We start from the raw sequence: 20,355 nt of genomic DNA, 5'->3' as shown, positions 1-20,355 counted from the left end.
ATTAGAAGCATAGACAACCATGACTCACACCAAGAGGGAAGAACTCCCACATACTGAATTTTACAGGTACCTCTGTGCTTTATTAAGTGATATGTTGAAATATCACTTCCTAAAGTTGCTGGGTATGTATATGTACACCTAAATATAACCGATAAAATAGCTGAATATTTTTAAGCTGTCTTAACCACATCCTTGGTCTTCCCAGGTGGTGCTAGTGGTAAAGAATCCACCTGCCAATGCAAAAGACGTAAGAGACACAGGTTCAATCCTTGAGTTGGGAAGATCCCCTGGAGAAGAGCATGGCAACCCACTCCAGTGTTCTTGCCTGGAGAATCCCATGGACGGAGAAACCTGGAAGGCTACAGTCCACAGGGTTACAAAGAGGCAGACACTACTGAAGCAACTTAGCACGCAAGCATGCACATAGCCATGTCCTAATGCAAGTTCACATTTTAGTGGGTTAATTTAGAAACTAACAGGTTTGTCTCATTGATGTGGATCTCTATCTTTGTCTGAAATCCTAAATTTCTAGTTATTTTGCCAAAAGTTCCTTTATAATCAACAAGAAACTTATATTCAGCCATACATTTTATTTATTTATTTTTTAGCTGTGCTGGGTTTTAGTTGTAGCACATGAGATCTTCAGTTTTCATCGTGGCATGCAGGGATCTTTAGTTGTGGCATGCAAACTCTTCATTGTGGCATGTGGGATCTAGTTCTCCAACCATGGATGGAACTCCAGGCCCCCTGCATTGGAAGTGCAGAGTTTTAGCCACTGGACCACCAGGGAAATCCCCTGCCATACAGTTTATAAGTCAGTTTGATTTATTCTGTTTTTCATTTGTCACTTTTACTTTTCATTTTTAAAAGTTCAATAACATTGTTTTTATAGAATTTACTATATTTCATCAAATCTATCACTGATAAGTAAAACACATCATTATCTTACGTGCTACTAAAATATGATGTTTCCAATTATAATAGTAAGATGCCGTTAATTCTAAGATACATCTCAATTTCAGAGGTGTTAAAATTATTTTCAAGTTGATAAAATGTCATATATGTATACTTCTATTTCAGCACATAATACTTATACTCCATTTATCATAGTAATATAAAGTTTCTCCTTTGAATGAATATAATTGAACAATTGATTCAGCATAAAATATTGTATAAGTAGGAGTAGAGGTGGTATGTGTGCATTCTGTCTTATTTTATTCTTTGCAACTCCATGGACTATAGCCTGCCAGGCTCCTCTGTCCGTGGGATTTTTCAGGCAAGAATACTGGAGCAGGTTGCCATTCCCTCTTTCAGGGGATTTTCCCAACCCAGGGATTGAACCTTCATCTCTTGCGTCTCCTGCATTGCAGGAGGATTCTTTACCTGCTGAATCACTGGGGAAGCCAGAGGTGGTATATAGTATGGCAGAATCCTGGAGGTGGTAGCCAAGTGCTCTGCCTTCAACGAGAGTCTAGACCCAGATTCTGTCACTTGTCCACCCCTGCCAGCTGAGACCAACCAGCCACCCTCTAGTCCTAGCCCCGTGCCCAGATCCACATGAGGGAGAGCCTGACTCTTCCACTGAGAGTGGGAGAGGAGTCTGAGCCCATACTCAGGAGTCTGAGATGCTCAGGTTGAGGAATGTGACTATCATTCATTGAAGTTATTTGATGAGAGTGAAAAGAAATTCCCAGGACTCATTATAGGCATTGGAATAACCTGGTGTGTGTGTATGTGTGTGTGTGTGTGTGTGTGTGTTAGTTTCTCAGTTGTGTCTGACTCTTTGCAACCACACGGACTGTAGCCTACCAGGCTCCTCTGTCTATGGAATTCTCCAGGCAAGAATACTGGCGTGAGTAGCCATTCCCTTCTCCAAGGGATCTTCCCAACCCAGGGATTGAACCTGGGTCTCCTGCATTGCAGGCAGATTCTTTACCATATGGGAATCCCAGGGAATCCCAGGAGCAATCTGGACTTGCCTCTATTTAAATAACAGCGTACTCAGAGGTTTCTCTTGTTTTCTTTTGAACCCAAGAAATAAGTGAGGAGGGGAAAAGAGCATTTGAGTCTCTGTTGATGAGCAATTTACCCACTGATAATGGCTGAAAAGTGAAAGTGAAAGTCACTCCATTGTTGCCGACTCTTTGTGACCCCATGGACTATACATGGGATTCTCCAGGTCAGAATACTGGAGTGGGTAACCTTTCCCTTCTCCAGGGATCTTCCCAACCCAGGGATGGAACCAGGTCTCCCGCATTACAGGCGGATTGTTTACCAGCTGAGCCACAAGGGAAGCCCAAGAATATTGTAGTGGATAGCCTATCCCTTCTCCAGGGGATCTTCCCAACCCAGGAATCGAACCAGCGTCTCCTGCATTGCAGGCAGATTCTTTACCAACTGAGCTAATGGCTACCTGAGCACTAAACACTCAGTTTCAGTGATTATCAAACCAAAGAATGGTCGACTTTGTTCTTCATAATAGAACTGTCAGTTGAGAGTAACTATGAATAATTTGAAGCAAAATGTGTTTCATTGAGAAAGTAGAGAAGCAACTGATTTCCTTCTTCCAGAATAAGAAAAGTGAAATCACTTTAGAGGGAAGAGTGAAAAACGGTTAAGTTTCTATTGGTGAAACTCTGTGCTTTCATATACCATCTCCCTGGATGTTGCAGGGGATTTGTGTTCCTCATGCTTCCAGCTCTCACCTTGCTCTGGATCCAGCCCTTGGATTGCAGTGCACATTTCCCTGGGAGCCATACACAGAACCCTTCCATTAATTCAGTGCTTATTCTTAAAGGTTATTGTCATCATTAACCAGATGCAATAGTGCAGGAGATCACAAGCCATATAGGCTCTATCGCTTGTCTGTTTTTGCAAACTTGATTTGGAAGGTTTTAATGTAGGTGTAATTGAGAAGATAAATTGAACACATATGCATATTCTAATAAAGGTATTCTTCCAAGTCAGCAAATAATCACATCATATTAAGGACCAAGGAAACTATTACAGTATAATAAAGTGGAAAAGCCTTATAATAAAAGATTATTTATAGGCTATTGGTTATTAGTACAGTTTTTAAAATATAATCAATAACAATTAGCAAAATTGATAATATTGGAGATACAGCTGTTTCCACTCACTAGTACAAATAATATGAGCAGTAATTCTATTTAGTAATATCAATCGAAAGCTAAATCTCTCCCACGCTCTTTGTCTGTCCTTATGGGTATTTTTGTATATCGGATCATTACTGCACATTTTATAAGAACTATTTCCTGGTATTCATAAAAGTTATTGATGTCATACAGTAAATTTTGAAATTTATTCCTGGATTAGAATAAAATTATAAGAATAACCCAGTCCTGTCTCCTTTCTCCAAACAGATGTAGTGGTCAGAAAGCCAAATATATTAAGAAGCAGAATCATGGGATCTTGACGTCTTAGGTCAGGTTCCCTAGAAACAGAGTCTGAGACAGGGATTTGCAAGCAGGTGATTTCAGCTCAGTTCAGTTCGGTTGCTCAGTCGTGTCCGACTCTTTGAGACCCCATGGACTGCAGAACGCCAGGCCTCCCTGTCCATCACCAACTCCCGGAGCTTGCTCAAACTCATGTCCATCGTGTCAGTGATGCCATCCAATCATCTCATCCTCTGTCGTCCCCTTCGCCTTCTGCCTTCCATCTTTCCCAGCATCAGGGTCTTTTCCAATGAGTCAGTTCTTTGCATCAGGTGGTTTATTAAGGGATAAGCCTATAAGAAAATGAGAGGAGCAGGATGGGGCAGGAGAAATGCCAAGTAGCATGTGGATCAGATGGTCTATCCCTGGCCTGAAGAAGGCAGAGGGATAAATTGCACCACAGAGGATAGCTGTGAGCCTTCATAAGCCAATATTCACAGCAGCTGGGGGGTGGGGGTGGGGGCCAGGATCACGGATCTACATGGAGCATGAACAGCACTCTGTGTGCTATGCTTAGTCGCTCAGTTATGTTTGATTCTTTGTGACCCCATGGACTGCAGCCCACCAAGGCTCCTCTGTCCATGGGGATTCTCCAGGCAAGAATACTGGAGTGGGTTGCCCTGCCCTCCTCCAGGGGATGTTCCCAACCCAGGGATTGAACACAGGTCTCCTGCATTGCAGGCAGATTCTTTACCAGCTGAGCCACTAGAGAAGCTCAAATAATATAACCTGAGAATGAATATGTTGCAGATTCTAGGAATCAACCCGGGATCCAGGAATCAGCCCGGGGTCTCCTGCATTGCAGGCAGATTCTTTACCAGCTGAGCCACTAGAGAAGCTCAAATAATATAACCTGAGAATGAATATGTTGCAGATTCTAGGAATCAACCAGGGATCCAGGAATCAACCCGGGGTCTCCTGCATTGCAGGTGGATTCTTTACCAGCTGATCTACCAGGAAAGCGCCATCATTTGGTGACTGGAGGTGAAGCCCAGATGGGAGGGACAAGGATGGCTCCCAGGTTTATGTCTTGGACAAATGAAGAGATTCCTGGATATAACAGCAACACTCCCCTCGTGGCACCAAAAATTAAGATTATAGCATGATGAAAAGATTCATTTTAGAAGAAATTTTTCTTTAGCTTTTACTTTCTAGGTAAAACTACCAACTTCTTGATGTATTTGTATAGGTTCAGTTTTCCATTAAAAAAGATAAAGACTTTCCTTTTTAAAGTTTGCTCCAGGTGACTCCAGTGGTAAAGAATCTGCCTGCCAACGCAGGAGACGCAAGAGATGTAGGTTCAATCCCCGGGTAGGGAAGATCCCCTGGAGAAGGAAATGGCAACCCACTCCCGTATCCTTGCCTGGAGAATCCCACGGACAGTCCACGGGGTTGCAAAGAGTCAGACACGACTGAGCACACACACATCAGACACACTTGGATCTTTTCTGTTTATTCCGCTTCCTGTAGAAAATAGATCCCAACTGGTTCTAGGATCTTAATAATTGAACATTCAATCCCAATATTATGTCAGTTTTTAATGAGAAAGTAGTTATGTGTTGTTCTTTTTTTAATGTTTCGTTTTGTTTACATTTTTAAAATTTATTTATTTTTGCCTGCGCTGGTTGTGTTTTGTTGCCTGAAGGTGTCTCATCGCGGTGGTTTCTCTTGCTGCAGAACACTGGGCTCTAGGTGATGGGCTCAGCAGTTGTAACGTTCAGGCCCAGTTGTCCTTGGCGTGTGGAATCCTCCAGGACCAGGAATCAAACCTGTGTCCTGTACATTGGCAGGCAATTCCTAACCACTGGACCACCCGAGAAGTCCGTTATGTGCTGTTCTTAACGTATTCATCCTTTACTCCAGAGGTCATTAAACTATGGTGTGTGGGCCAGATCAAGCCTACAACCTGGTTTTGCATGGCCGGAAAGCTAGGAGTTTTTACATTTTTAGAGGGTTGCTTAGGAAAAAAAAAAATAAGTAACATTCAGTATGACTGTATGATTCACAGTCAGAAACATTTACTACTTAGCCATCTACTGTAAGAATTTGCCAGCCCCTGCTTCCATTCATTATGGTCTCAGACTTTTGTTTCAGATGTGTGCTGATTCAATCTGTATTTTGAAAGAACATCTTATATTCAAAAATTTTATATTAATAAGCCAATTTTTTGTTGTTCAGTCACTAAGTCGTGTACGCCTCTTTACAACTCCACGGATTGCAGCACCCCAGGCCTCCCGTCCCTCACTATCTCCTGGAGTTTATTTACTTATTATTTATTAATTAGCTAAATTTATTTTTATTTGCTTATTATTTATTAAATAAGCAATTTATGAAACTATAAAATTATTTATTTTACATGAAGATTCATCACAGAATTTATATAAATAAATTCTACCTCATTGGAACAATCATTTTAATGGGATTCTTTAACAAATTTAGAGTCATTCAGTTTGAATAAAATAAATATGCATAATTTGTTTTCTAGTTTGAAAAAATGTTACAACCTATTCTGTGATGATTGTAAAGAAATTGAAAAATACAAATAGATGCAAATGTTAAAAAATCACCTGCAATTTTGCCTTCCAGAGTTAACCACCGTTAACATTTGGCTACATCTTTTTCTAGGTATATATCCATTTAATTTTTTAAAATGTGGATCACATTGTGTGTATAATAGTATACCCTTCTTTATTCATTTAATGTTATAATTTTCAGAAGCATCTTACTTGACTGCATTTATTCCACAGAATGAATATGTCACAATTTATTTAAACATCTTCCAATTTTTTGACATTTAGGTTGAAGCTAATTTTTCACTATTGTATATGCCACAATGAGCATCTTTATGTGTAAATCCAGATCCTCATTTCTGTGTCCTTAGGCTACATTTTTCAAAGAATAACTATTGTCTCCCCTCCCATTCCCTTCCTTGTCTTCCTTATAAACACGTTCTTGTTACCATAGATCTATAAATGACGGAGTTCCTCAGGGCTAGAGACTTGTCTCTTCTCACTCTCTCTGTTTGTCTCCAATGTCACATATACCAAACTTTCACATCTATATGCTGCAACTCCCATATTTACATCACCCCAGATCATTCTTCTAAGTTCCAGATCTACATATCCAAATACCTTCTTGTGATCTCCATTTGTATGTCTTATACCAACTCAAACAGAAAATGTCCAAAAAGGAGTCAATATTTTCCTTCTTTCTGCTCCCCTGCCCAAACTCCCTCCTCCTAACTTCCCACTTCAGTAAAGAGACATCACCTTTGCACTAAATTCCCTGTGATAAAAACCTGGAAACTGTCAGTGACATCTCTCTCTCCCTCACTACCTCCATCTATTCAGTCACCAGATCCAGTTGATTCTATCATGGAAATAAATGTTCAGTTATTTCTATTTCACCCTATCTCCCCAACTCTCACCTAAGCCACATCCATCTCTTTCCTGGACTGCTATATTTGTTTCCTAATGGGTCTCTCTGCATCCACTCTTGTCCTGCTCCATCCTGTCCCCATGCAATGCTTCACCATGGAGAAAGTGTCAAAAAAGTCTGTTTGTACAACCCCTAAGTAGCTGTTGGGATGAAGATCTTCATGGCAACCTTGCCTCCCCTTTCCACTTCATCTTGCCACTTCCTCTGAACTCTCCTGCTCCAACCCAGTAGTTGCCTTTCAGTTACTCAATTGTGGTGAGCTTCTTCCAGCCTCAAAACCTTGTCCAAGATGCCCCCTCTGCCTGTTAGATTCTTCTCTCCCTCTTCAGCTGACCACCCTGTTTCCTGACCCTCCCCCAACACACACACTATGTCCATGTGCTCTTGGTGTCATGGCCATTGACTTTGGGGGCACTTATTACAAACTGTAATCCAAATTGTTACATTTTTTCCCCTCTGTGATTTCTTTTTCTCTGCTACAGTGAAATTCCATTTTAGGGCAATTAGTAATTATTTCTTTTACGTCTATATCTCTCAGTGCCTGGCATGTAATAGGTGCTCAATAAACATTTGTTGATTAACAGATCATGGAGTATAAATATTGTAAAGACATTTAAAAGATATTATTATATAATATGCCAGCCGGTTTATAACACCACTAACCATATATGAGTGTTCCTTCTATCACACCCATCCTGACACTGACACTGTCATTCTAAATAATTTCTAAATATTTTTACAGGCAAAATTTTACCTCATTATGATTTAAATTGCCTTTCTTTGATTACTAGAGAAGTTGAACACTTTTCACAAATTGGTAGCCTCTCACATATTTTCTGTGATTTTAAAATTCATGTCGTAATGCTTTTACTGAACCATTTTTGTTGCACTATTTTGGAAATTTATTTAGACTAATAACCTATAAAACAGTGCCAGCCAACCTGCTTAACTTCATCTGAAGGTCTGGACAGATCTGGGAAATACTGCTCCACGAAGTTTACATTTAGTCATTGATGATTCCCCCTTAACTGGGATGATCATGTAATTTATCATGGAAACTGGGGCATTATTGAGAGTAAGGGAGGGTGCCATTAATAATTATGCGAAGACAGCAGGTATAAACCAGGACGGTCCTGTACAAGCTAAGATGTATGGCCTCTTTAACTCATTTCATATGGACTTAGAATTCTCCGGATGAGGTCTCAGAGCAGAGGTCCAAGTGGTGATCCAGGGATAAACCGAGGATGTATGCTCTGCTTGGTCGTTCAGTCATGTCCGACTCTTTGTGACCCCATGGACTGCGACTGGCCAGGCTCCTCTGTCCATGGGGATTCTTCAAGCAAGCATACTGGAGTGGGTTGCCATGCCTTCCTCCAGGGGATCTTCCCAACCCAGGGAACGAACCCAGGTCTCCTGCATTGCAGGCGGATTCCTTACCCACTGAGCTACCAGGGAAGCCCAAGCTGAGGATAAACCTGCTTTTTTGTCCTGAATTTTAATTCAGATGGCTCTGTGCTGCTCAGTGATTCAGTGGCTCAGCCTGTGACTTCCTGTTGCCCCTGCTGCCAGCCGCACTCATTCGCCTGACCCTTGGAGGCATCTGATGATTTCGTTCAAGTCTCCTTTCACGATGAGGCCAGTGGCCCAAAGAGCTGCAGGGACCACCTTGCCCCTAAATGTAGAGTTGGGCAGAGGCAGAGGCAGAGTCAAGTCTCTTGGAAGAGTTCTCTCCTGTCTCACCTCACCACCTCCCTCTTCACTTTCCAATGCATTCCTCTTGCTCACATTACACTGACAATGGCAACAGCCACTTTCGAATTTTAGAATGCTTCCAATGTTATGTCAAGACGTGGCCGGAAGTTTTCACTTCCACGTATATACACACACACATATATATGGAAGTGCTGAGTCTGTGCTGAGTCTTTATTGCCATGTGGGGGATTTCTCTAGTTGCAGCGACTGGGGGCTACTCCCTAGTTGCAGGATGCGGGCTTCTCATTGTAGTGGCTTCTCTTGTTGCAGAGCACGGGCTCTACGGCGTGAAGGCTTCAGTAGTTGCAGCACATGGGCTCGGTAGTTGAGGTTCCCGGGCTCCAGAGCATAGGCTCAATATTTGTGGCACACGGGCTTCCTGGCTCTGCGCATGCAGGATCTTCCCAGACCAGAAATTGAACCCATGTCTTCTGCTTTGGCAGGCAGATTCTTTACCACTGAGCCATCAGGGAAGCCTCAAGTATACACTTTCTGAGCACTTCATTCTGTATCAGGTGATGGGTAAGTGGGCTTCGGTGCCCATCACTTGTAATGCTTCCCTCAGCTCAAGCAGTGTGTCTACAAAATTTCCCAGCTTTTCCTAAACATCCTTTTATGTAATGTATACTCTTCAATGGACTTCCCAGGTGGCAGGAGACTTAGAGACGTGGGTTCTATCCTGGGTCAGGAAGATCCCTGGAGGAGGGCATGGCAACCCACTCCAGTATTCTTGCCTGGAGAATCCCATGGACGGAGGAGCCTAGCGAGCTGCAGTCTATAAAGCCCACAAAGAATTGGACGTGATTGAAGCAACTTAGCATGTACGCATACCCTTCAATAAAGTTCAAAAAAGAAATGCAGAGTTGCTGACAGACTTGCATTTTCAAGAAGTGCTAGGAACTTTTGGAAAGTAGAACCTGATGACAGAAAATGTCTGGGGAAAGAAAGACTGGAGGGTTTCGCCGAGTTGAATTTTGTTTTCGTGTCATCCAGTCTGTGGTATGACTTGATTAGGAAAAGAATAGCAACCTTCCTCTTCTAATCGTGTCAACAGAGAAGGAATTTCCTACCAGTGGAATTCCCAACAGAGCCTATGTGTACTGTTGTGTACTGAACAACTCCAGAGGGCATCATTTACATTGTCATCTATGTGAAGGGAACCAAATGGCCCCGCCTGGAAGGCACCTGAGGTGGGGTTCACAATCCTCCTGGCACTGTTCAGGGCACAGTCTGTGTGGCCATATGCTGAGGTCCTGACTGACACATTCTACGTCAGTTTTCTCTGATAAAGATGCTGTCACTTTGCCACAGTTAGACTTGCTTTCTTCGCCAATGCCTGCAGATTTTTCTGGGTAATCTTCATCTCAAACACACGTTCACCTAGTTTCTGTAAGTGCTGTAGTATTTGTCAAGCCAAGTGTCCTGGTTTCAGGTTTAGAAAATAGGTCATTGGAGCTATCTTTTAAGGGCTGAGTTTTGCCTAGATTTTGCTATTTCATTTTTACTGAAGAAAGCACAGGAAATAAATGCAATCTCATGGTTTGCTAGAGAATCAAAATATTTCAGATAATTTTTTTTTAAAGTTGTGTTTTTTTTCATTAAAGCATAGCTCTATAAATGGAAGAAAAAAATTATGTTAGGTGTGTATAGGAACCATCTCCAAAATAGCTTCACATATAGACTAATAAGTTAAATCAATTCATTTGCCCTACAGAAATAAAAGAGACACACCATGTATTCAACCTACCTAAGGGAGATAGACCTTGGTTTTGAACTGCTGGAGGAACCAACATTGTATCTCTCAAGAAAGAAAGTGATAAAATGATGCAGAGACATTTCTAAAAGGTCCTTAAGCTAGAAGAAGCCTTTTAGTGCATTCACTTAATCAGTCAGTTAATTCTTACTATTTGCTTAACACTGGAAGCAGGCAGTCCAGCTCCTTCATGAGGAAGCTGAGGTCACAAAGGTGGTTAGAGACACTGTAGGAAAGAAAGCCCAGATGTTCTATACCCAGGACACTCCGCCCCACAGTGCTGTTAAATATTCCCATATAGTCACACTCAGGTGATGAAACAGGAGAGCATCTGTGTACTGCATGTGACTTGCATGTAAGTCGTGTAATAAAGATAAAATACAAACCCCTTTGCCAGCCATATCTTTATTACTCTAAATGCCACAACTTAGAGAAGGTTCAGCATTAGGGCTAATAACTTCAGAATTAGTTTGGAAATTTTGCAAATAAATCTTTTCCCCACCTATTCTTACTCCTTATGATTTAAATATTTCAGTTGTGTCTTTTCACAAATGTTGCCTTTACAGATTAAAACCCTATAAATAGCACTGATCTCTAAGGAAGGTGATCTCATCCAAACCCTTTCAGTATTATTCCAGTTTCCTATCCATGTCAGAATGAAGACCTCAATCTTAGGGTGGCTGCCTTCTTAAAGGAGTTCATAATAATGTGAAATTCATTTTCTGAGATGTCTAGACTCTTCCTTTTAGACAATGAAGTGCCCCGACTTGCTGATTACTGCTGAACTTGTTGACAATTGAGGACGTTGACTGGAGCACGTATGTGCAGAGGGGAACAGCTGCTCTTGCCAGCTGCCTTGTCCTCTGTATAGACATAAACACTGCGCAAGGCGCCTCTGCAGGTCAGGAGAAGAGAACTCACGGAGGTGGCTGCAAGGAATCAGTTTTGCTTAGTCAATTCATCTATATGCATCTGGACCAAGGGATGCTGAGCTCTTGGCTCTGTGACTAAGGGCAAGGATTCTGAAGCCCAGCTACCTGGAATCAATTCCTGGCTCTGCCACCCAGCTTTCTAGCTTTTGACATTACTTGCTTAACCTAACCGTCTTCAGCTTCCTTACCTATAGATGGAGATACTAGGTGTTGTATTTTTTTTTAATGGTTTTTGAGGATTAAATGTAATTATTAATAATTCCAGCAGCATACATCAATCAAGTTCCTATTCCATTCCAATTACCAGGAACAAGATAGAAATAGCCCCTCCCTTTATGGAATTTAGAGTCTTTTTTTCACACCCAAACTCTGATCCATTTGAGGGTTGTAAAGCCAATGGTGAAATGTGACCACATTTTGTTTTAAATGGATTAGGATAGGATTTTTACAAAACAAGAGTTTTAGGAAACTTTTTTAGTATTTTTATATGTATGTATGGCCCGAGTCTTGATCTAAAATGGATTTTTTTAGTCTAGTAAAGATGATCAGCAATTAAACAGCAACTTGGGTATAGCTTATGTGATAAGTGAAGTGTTATGGGAACATGGCAAAGTCATATGATCCCCTTCCGATGGGTACACAGAATCAGAGAAACCTTCCAGGAAGAAGTGACATTGAAGCTGAGACTTAAAGGATGAGTAGAAATTAACCAAAGTAAGTTGGGGGAGGTTGGACAGAAAGCAGTTCCTTTAAGGGCCGTAAGGAGCCCTGGTTAATGAAGCCAGGAGAGAACTGCTCAGATCTGCATGGAATGGGAGGGTGGGGGTGGAGGTGGTGGTGGCATCTTCGTTGTGGCCGTGGGCTGTTTCCCCATGGCACGTATGATCTTAGTTCCCCTGACCAGGGATCAAACGTGAGTCCCTTGCATTGGAAGGCAGATTCATAACCACTGGGCCACCAGGAAAATCCCTCAGATTTGCATTTTAGGAAAGCACTCTGGCTGCTTGCACAGAATGGGCAGAGTTAGTAGGGACACTGTTTAGTAATTTCAGGACACAGTGGTCTAGACTAGGGTGGGAGCAGGGCACTGAGAGGGACAAAACCCTGAGGATTGATGGGGCTGAAAGCGCTGGTCTGGGATGACACCCACCTGACCCACATGTCTGACATCTAATTTACAGAGGCTGCAGGGGACAAATCTAAGTCTGTAAGCCCCAAGCCCCTGACTTGAGGAACTGTTCCTGTAAACAGGAAGACAGGGCCTTTCCATCATTTTGCAAATCATTTCTTCATCCCATTGGACATATCTGTAGACTTGCCGGGCCTAGCAGTTGGCAGGGTTTCATGTTCCAAAGTGGGACGGTTCTTGGCAGGAGATGGAAAGCTGGAAACAGAATGCAAACTGGGCGAGCCAGGCACCTTATATGAATAGAAAAGAGAAAAAAAAAGGGATGGTACTTACCCATCTGATCCAGAATATCTGGTCAGAAAATAATTTGAAAGGACAGATAATTCAAAGATGTTTCTATTTGGCTTTGAAATGCCGTGCATTTTTGGCAGGGATCTACCTTGCCAAATGTTTTGCTAAGGCATCATTTTGCATTCCCTGAACACAGACCATCTGGGCAGCAGGGGGCTGAGCCTGAACCCAGGAGGGAGTCTGGGGGGCTGGCTGAGGAGGTCCTGATGCTTGAAAATTGGACGGAGACCACAACTCTCCCATATCGCCCCAGCTGATAAACATTTGTCTGTCTACCGGTGTCCCGCCACAGAGCACGAGCTTTTTCTGACCTTCACATGGTGACTTGAAAAGTAGCTCCCTAGTTTCCAGCACACAATGTGTTCTACTCCTATCTCTGGACACTCACAGGGCCTCCTCTGTTCCACAGGGGGGCAGCCCACAACCCAGGGCTCCGCAGCAACCTCAAAATCAAACCATATTTGGAGCAGGAAGCAGGCTGTTTACAGATGTTACCATAAAAGACATTTTAAGTTATATTCCGTCATCCTATTTTACAGAAGACCTGTAAACGGGACAGATCAGAAGGCCCCTTTCCTGTTATTCATAAATAAGATAGCTGCTTCCAGACACATGAAAAGATTAGCTTATCTTCCCTGGCTCAAGCCTACCTAAGAGAGGAAAAGAGTCTCATTTCACAGAAATCACTTAAACAAAGGGTCTCTCCCATTTAGGACTTAGAAGAAATGTCAGGGTGGCAGCCACTCCCTACCAAAGAATTCCAAGCATTCCCCCTTTTCTCTGTCTGGAGGGTGCCAAGCCAGGGCAGTGGCTTGGTCCAGACTAGAATTCACAGGGAATAATTAGTAACAGGCCCAGATCTGGAAGTTCAAGGAAACTGGCTTTCCCCAATCTGTAGTAAAATTAAGCACTGATTTTTTTTTTTCTTGTTCTTCGTTTTCTTAAAAATTTTTTTTCCCACTTTATTGAAGTACCAGTGACATACAAACTTACTAGATGTTTTAAGTGTCCACCATGGTGATTTCATATCTATAAATTAAATATATATATATGGGACCCTATATATGTATATGGGACCCCCCCCCACCCCTGCACCTAGTTACATCCCTCGCCTCGTGTATCTTTTTTTTTTTTTTTGGCCTGTGGAAGAACACTTAAGTTCCAAGTACTGTTTTTCATAATCAGAAAAGAGGGCATTTCCTTCTTCCCCAGAGTTGGCTAACAGTTTGTTCACAAGAAACTCTCAATCCTTAAAAGATGTTCTGTGACCCAACTCCTTTTTCCAAGGGTCAGTTCTTTCATTTCATAAAACCTTGTTCCTAAAGAGGATGAGCTAACAAACTAAAGCCGTTGCAGTGTTTTGAAAAACCCAGCAGAGGTTTCTTTGACTCGGTTTTCCGAAAAAACTGAAGGAAGCCAAGCCAGGCGGCATGTGACCTCACACCTACCTCTTCCCCTCCTTTAACGTCTCCTAGATCGGAGGTGGCCAAGGGGGGACTTCGGAGGCATGCCCAAACCTTGAGAACAGATTCCCCACCTCCATGCCAGCTACTAGTCCCATCTGCACTCCTCTGTTCCTCATACACACACCTCTCACAGGTCATTCTCCGCGAGCAGCCAGGAAGGGAAAGAAAACGTGTGCTAAAGCAACAGGTTCCACCCACAGCCTGAACTTGGAAGGGGAGGCTGGAGCCCGGCGACTGGAGCTGGGCGGTGGAGGGAGAGGAAGCGGGGAGGAGGAAGGTGGAAGGGAAATGATGGTGCATGACCACGGAGCACACGTCACTCGGGCTCCCACATGGGATTGTGTATGTGCGCGTGTAGGGGGCGGGAGGTCCTGCAAGGGGTCACCCGGGGACTTCCGCGTGGGTTTAGGAGGCAGGGGCCTGCGCTTTGGGGTGCCGGGAGGTTTAGGCGGGGTAATGAACCCCGCAGAGAGGGCTTGAGGCGCGCGCAGAAATATGAGTGTGTCTGGGAGTTAAAATTCACCACTCTCCCCAGGGCGCCAGCCCTGCCAAGTGGCCATGTCTGCGTCCCTAAAGCCCCCGAGTCCCCTTCCTCCGGGCCTTTTCCCGGCCCCTCCAACCCCGTCCCCGCCCGGCCTCCCGCCCCAGCCTGCAGCCGAGAAAGCCGGGAGAGCGGACTCCGCCGCGCCCGGCAGCCTCTGGGCATGCTCGGTGGCGGGACCCGCTCCGCGCCGGCAGGGCGCGTCCTCCTTCCCCCAGGGCGGCGGCGGCGGCGCCTGCAGCTGCGGCCGCCGCGCCCCGGCCCCGCACACCTTTGGGGGCGGCGGGGGCCACCCTGCTCGGTGGGAGCCGAGAGCGCCCCCCACCCGGAACCTTCAAGCGAGCAGAGGCGGGGCTGGCTCGAGGGGCGCGGAGGCGGGAGTGAGACCTCCGAGCTGCCTGCCGTTCCTTAGAAAGTAAAGCTCAGCTCGCTAGCGGAGCCGGCCTCCCGGCCGCCGGCGGGGGCGGGGCGGGCCGGGTAGGGGGTGGTCTCGGCGCCTAGCGCGAGGTGCGAGTTTAGTAGCCGCCCACCCTCTTCTTGGTCCCCGCCCCCAGGGAATTAGAATTCGCTGGGAAAGTGTCTGGTTCTCGGAGAATCCCTGGAGCGGGGTGCGGGGGCGCACCCGGCACAAAATGGTTAAAAAAGTCCACGCGCGCCTAGGGGCCCCTCTTATGAAAAGTCTGCGCGCCAGCGCCTGGGCACCCCCTTTGCTGATTTGAGGGTCAGTTGCCCGGAGGAAATCCGCTCGTCGCAGGGGAAGGGATGCGATGAGGGAAGCCTCAAGCCGGTGCCGGCTCCCACCCCGACGCCTTCTCGGGGGCGCACCTCCAGCCTGGCGGGCGCGGGGCACTGCTGGGCCGGGGCGTTCGCGGCGGGCGGCGGGCGGCCGGAGCAGGCTCGGCCAGCGGCTCACTCTCTCTGCCTCCTCCCCCCCAGGATTACCGAGAGGATGGGATGGATCTAGGCAGTGACGCCGGCAGCAGCAGCAGCAACAGCAGCCGCGCCAGTTCGCAGTCCAACTCCACCAAAGTGACCCCTTGCTCCGAGTGCAAATCCTCGTCGTCGCCGGGGGGCAGCCTGGACTTGGTGTCTGCCCTGGAGGACTATGAGGAGCCCTTCCCGGTCTACCAGAAGAAGGTGATTGATGAGTGGGCGCCGGAGGAGGACGGGGAGGAGAAGGAAGAGGAGGACGGGCGCCACGAGCGAGGGTGCAGGGATGACCGCTGTCCGGCCCGGGAGCCGGGGGACGTGAGCGCCGGGCCCCGCAGCGGCGGGGGCAGGAACGCCACCACCGCCATGCCGCCCCCGGTGCCCAACGGCAACCTCCACCCGCACGACCCCCAGGACCTCAGGCACAATGGCAACGTGGTGGTGGCCGGCCGGCCGAGCGGCTCCCGGGCCCCGCGCCGCGCGGTCCAGAAGCCCCAGCCTGCAGGGGGCCGGCGCGTCGGCCGGGGCCCGGCGGCCGGGGGCCTCTGCCTTCAGCCCACGGACAGCAGGACGTGCGTCCCAGAGGAGCCCCCGGCTCCCCCTATGGACTGGGAGGCGCTGGAGAAGCATCTGGCCGGGTTGCAGTTCCGGGAGCAGGAGGTGCGGAACCAAGGCCAGGCGAGGACCAACTCCACCTCCGTAAGTTGGCCGGGGTGCGTGCTCACGCGCGCACACACGTACCCACCCCGCGCACGGCCCGCACGCGCCCTCCCTGCGCTCGCGCCAGCCGCCGGCCCCATTCATTCTGCCGGGAGGGTGGGGGCCGTGCCGGGGAGGCTGCCTTCTGCTTCCCGGGGGTAGGGCTGCTCAGTCTCTGAGCTGTCTGGATTTGCAGGATGGGCGGAGAGGAGGGAGGGGCAGACAGAGGGCAGCGGAAAGTCGGGTTAGTGGAACTGGCGACTCATTTTAATGGAATTACTTATGGAGACGAGACTGTGAGTCACTTGCCTGAAAATAAATCCGGGGAGATTTTGGCACCGAAGCCGGTACCCTGCGGGTGATATTTCAAGTCGTAATACTTGTGGCTTTGTCAAGCGTGGTAGGTCTCCCTTCGCTGCCACTGATGTCTCGCCCATATATAGGCTGTCCCTGCGCAGAAGCATGCATTCGCCTGCCCACACCTCCGGTGAGGCAGCACGCGTTGTACCCTCTTGACGTGTGTGCGGATGCTCCTGAATTGGAATGGGCTGACCGCCCTCCTCAGACTTCTTTCCTTTCTGAAACCCGACTTATTGTTGACCTGCTAGGATAAGGGAGTGGTTCTTTCCTCTGTGGGCTGACTCACCCCACTGTCCAGTGAATCCCTCCTAGTTTTGATAAGAAGCCACTTGCAGTTCCTTCCCAGAGGCTGGTGCCTCGGTTCAGGAAACCCAGAGAGGAAAGGGTACTGGAGTGGGAAAGAGAGGGAGGGAAGGAGGGCTGCATCTATAATAAGAAGCTCTGGCAGGTTCACACTTGTCTCAACATCTCTTTTTGCCCCCAAGAGGAGAGCAGATAAATGACTTAAAAGAACAGCATTTTGAAAGTAGCTCCTCTATTTATCACTGTTTTGGGAGAAAGCAACAGTTGTAATTTGAAATCATTAATGACGATCGTGTATGGGGTTGAAGGGTACACAGCTTAAATGAGGGTCTCTCTGTGCGTGGCAGCTGTGTGGCGGCCTAGGAGAATGCTTGCTTGCAGGTGTAATTTTTGGCTTCCCGGCCCAGGGCTACTGGAAATTGGGTGCGTGCACTTCTGACTTCAGGGGTAAGGACGGTAACTGTGTTCCACAGAGAAATTGGCATGGTTTCTATGAGAGAGAGCCCTTGGCTGACAGAACCTATTGGTTAGTGTCCCTTGAGAAACTACCTATTAAATTAACACACTCGTTTTAATCCCAGCTGTTTACCATGGCCACTAGCAGACACGGAATCTTTCCATTAGAGCCAGTACTTGCTCTTGTATCTTGCAATTCAAAACATCCTTCTCCCACTTGGTGCTGAGAAAAAATACCTGATTAAGCTCCCTGGACTTAAACAGTGACTTGAAGATAAAGAAGTTTCCTTTACTGTGGCCTGACATTTTTACATTCCAGGAAAATGTAATCATTGGGTTATACATGCAAAGTTAGGGTTTAATGATGACAATGAGCTTCATTATTTAGAATGTTCTTGAGCACCCATGTTGTTGTTGGTCAGTTACTAAGTTGTGTCTGACTCTGGGACCCCATGGACTGCAGCATGCCAGGCCTTCCTGTCCTTCACTATCTCCTGGAATTTGCTTAAACTTAAGTCCATCGAGTCGGTGATGCCATCCAGCCATCTCATCCTCTGTCATCTCCTTCTCCTCCTGCCCTCAATCTTTCCCAGCCTCAGAATCTTTTCCAAGGAGTTAGCTTTTTGCATTAGATGACCAAAGTATTAGAGCTTCAACTTCAGCATCAGTCCTTCCAGTGAATATTCAGGGTTGATTTCCTTTAGGATTGACTGGTTTGATGTCCTTGCTATCCAAGGGACTCTTCGTGACTTCTGTGCTAAATTCAAAGTCTGATTCTCAGGGCTGCAGTGATACATCTGTCCACATAGGCCTGGAATTATGATGAGCAAGGTAGGGATACAGATTAGACTGACTTCCTTCTAGGAACTTAAAATCTAATGACTCACCTAACAGACTTGCTTCTACCAACACACACACACACACACACACACACACACACACTCCTTTTTATCTATAGTGGAGACTGAATCTTTCCTTCTTGGGCCATCTTTGAAACCTGAGGTGTCTTGTCTTCTCCCCTAGTAAACAGTTTGCTTGTTTACTAGGAAGGGGGGGTTCCTCCCCCTTCCTTTTCTCACTGTCCTGAAGATGTCCCCACTGGGTATTTCTTTCCCAGAAATTTGGGTTCCATTGCTTTAAAGCAAGTATGTGTGCAGGGAAAACGGGAGGGGGAAATGGCCTTCGAGGTTGTTGAATATTGACTTTTTCCACAGTTTGGAAAAATTTGAACAAAATTGCTAGTCATTGTTGGGTTAGAATAGTGATTTTCAAACTAAGTTCTCCATGAAATCACCTTTTAAAAAAATAAAATTAAATAGAATGTACTACAATGGCCAATTTTCTAAAAAGTTTTATTTCAGTTGTATGTGGACACTGGGTCACAGTGTAATTAAGATTTCTCTCGCACTGTGGGTCACTGTCATAAAAGTATGGAAAACGCTGATTAAAATCCTGTTTACTCCTGCCTGGAATAGTGTGAGAATTTATAACCCTGAGGACAGAAGCTTGAGAGTCACAAAGGAGTTGGTGTGGAAGAAGTCTGTTTTGAAGGAACTGCTCAAATCAAGTGCTAGTTTTTGCACCTCCTTCAAAAGTTGTGTGTGGGTTTGACAGAAAACAATAAAATTCTGTAAAGCAATTATCCTTCGATAAAAACTAAATAAATAAAAAGTTGTGTGCGGGTTTCCCTGGTGGCTCTGGTGGAGAATCTGCCTGCCAATGCAGGAGACATGGGTTCGACACGGGTTCAATCCCTGTGTCTGGGAAGATCCCACATGCTCCAGAGCAGCTGAGCCCAAGCACTATAACTGTTGAGCCTGTGTGCTAGAGCCTGGGAATCTCAATTACTGAGCCCATGTGCTGCAACTGCTGAGGTCGGTGTACCCCAGAGCCTGTGCTTTGCAACAAGAGAAGCCACTGCAAGTGGTAAAGAACCTACCTGCCAATGCAAGAGATGTAAGAAATGAGAGTTCAATCCCTGGGTCGGGAAGATCCTCTGAAGGAGGACACGGTAACCTATTCCAGTATTCACGCCTGCAAAAATCCCATGGACAGAGGAGCCTGGTGGGCTGTGTCCGGGGGTTGCAAACAGCGGGACACTACTGAAGCGACTTAGCACGCAGGCACTGCAGTGAGAGGCCTGCACCCTGCAGCTGGAGAGTAGCCCCTGCTCTCCGCAAGTGGATCAAAGCCCGTGCAGCAGCGGAGACCCAGCGCTGCTGCTGCTGCTGCTAAGTCGAGTCAGTCGTGGCCGACCCTGTGCGACCCCAGAGACGGCAGCCCACCAGGCTTCCCTGTCCCTGGGATTCTCCAGGCAGGAGCACTGGAGCAGGTTGCCATTTCCTCCTCCAATGCATGAAAGTGAAAAGTGAAAGTGAAGTCGCTCAGTCGTGTCCGACTCTTAGCGACCCCATGGACTGCAGCCTACCAGGCTCCTCCGTCCATGGGATTTTCCAGGCAAGAGTACTGGAGTGGGGTGCCATTGCCTTCTCCAGACCCAGCACAACCGTAAATAATAAACCGTTTTTAAAAAGGGCTGTGTGCTAATATATTTAAGTGAAGTTAATATATAGTACTGAGAGGAAAGGTATAAAATGAAAAAGAAGGGCACCTCTTTTTCACGTGTAAGGAGACCCAAATAAGCTATTCCCACCTCATGACTTTTGCCTGTGCTGTTAGCTCTGTGTGGAATCGAGTGACTGGTTCCTCGTCATCATCCCAGACTGTCCTCAACTCCCTTCCTCCGAGAGGCTGTCCCTGCGCCCCCTCCCAAGTGCAGAGTAAGGCACT

At 46.2% G+C, this 20,355-nt stretch overlaps 1 protein-coding gene across 3 annotated transcripts in view; it reads left to right on the top strand.

Annotated features, from left to right (window-relative positions):
- The window catches only part of LOC122444990 (schwannomin-interacting protein 1), a 177,577-nt gene that overhangs the window by 16,502 nt on the left and 140,720 nt on the right, over positions 1-20,355 (top strand). Inside the window, exons 1-2 of one of the 3 annotated variants that reach the window (XM_043473892.1) lie at positions 15,023-15,232; positions 15,754-16,446. In XM_043473892.1, coding sequence (XP_043329827.1) covers positions 15,772-16,446 — 675 coding nt within the window. In that variant the 5' untranslated portion in view covers positions 15,023-15,232; positions 15,754-15,771. Of the gene's footprint in view, positions 1-15,022; positions 15,233-15,353; positions 15,539-15,753; positions 16,447-20,355 lie in introns of those variants that run through there. The other 2 variants (XM_043473891.1, XM_043473893.1) reach the window with 2 other exon arrangements.

The sequence above is a fragment of the Cervus canadensis genome, chromosome 7 (assembly GCF_019320065.1).
Source record: "Cervus canadensis isolate Bull #8, Minnesota chromosome 7, ASM1932006v1, whole genome shotgun sequence".
NCBI classification, from domain to species: domain Eukaryota; kingdom Metazoa; phylum Chordata; class Mammalia; order Artiodactyla; family Cervidae; genus Cervus; species Cervus canadensis.
This window is presented reverse-complemented; position numbering and strand designations above follow the sequence as displayed.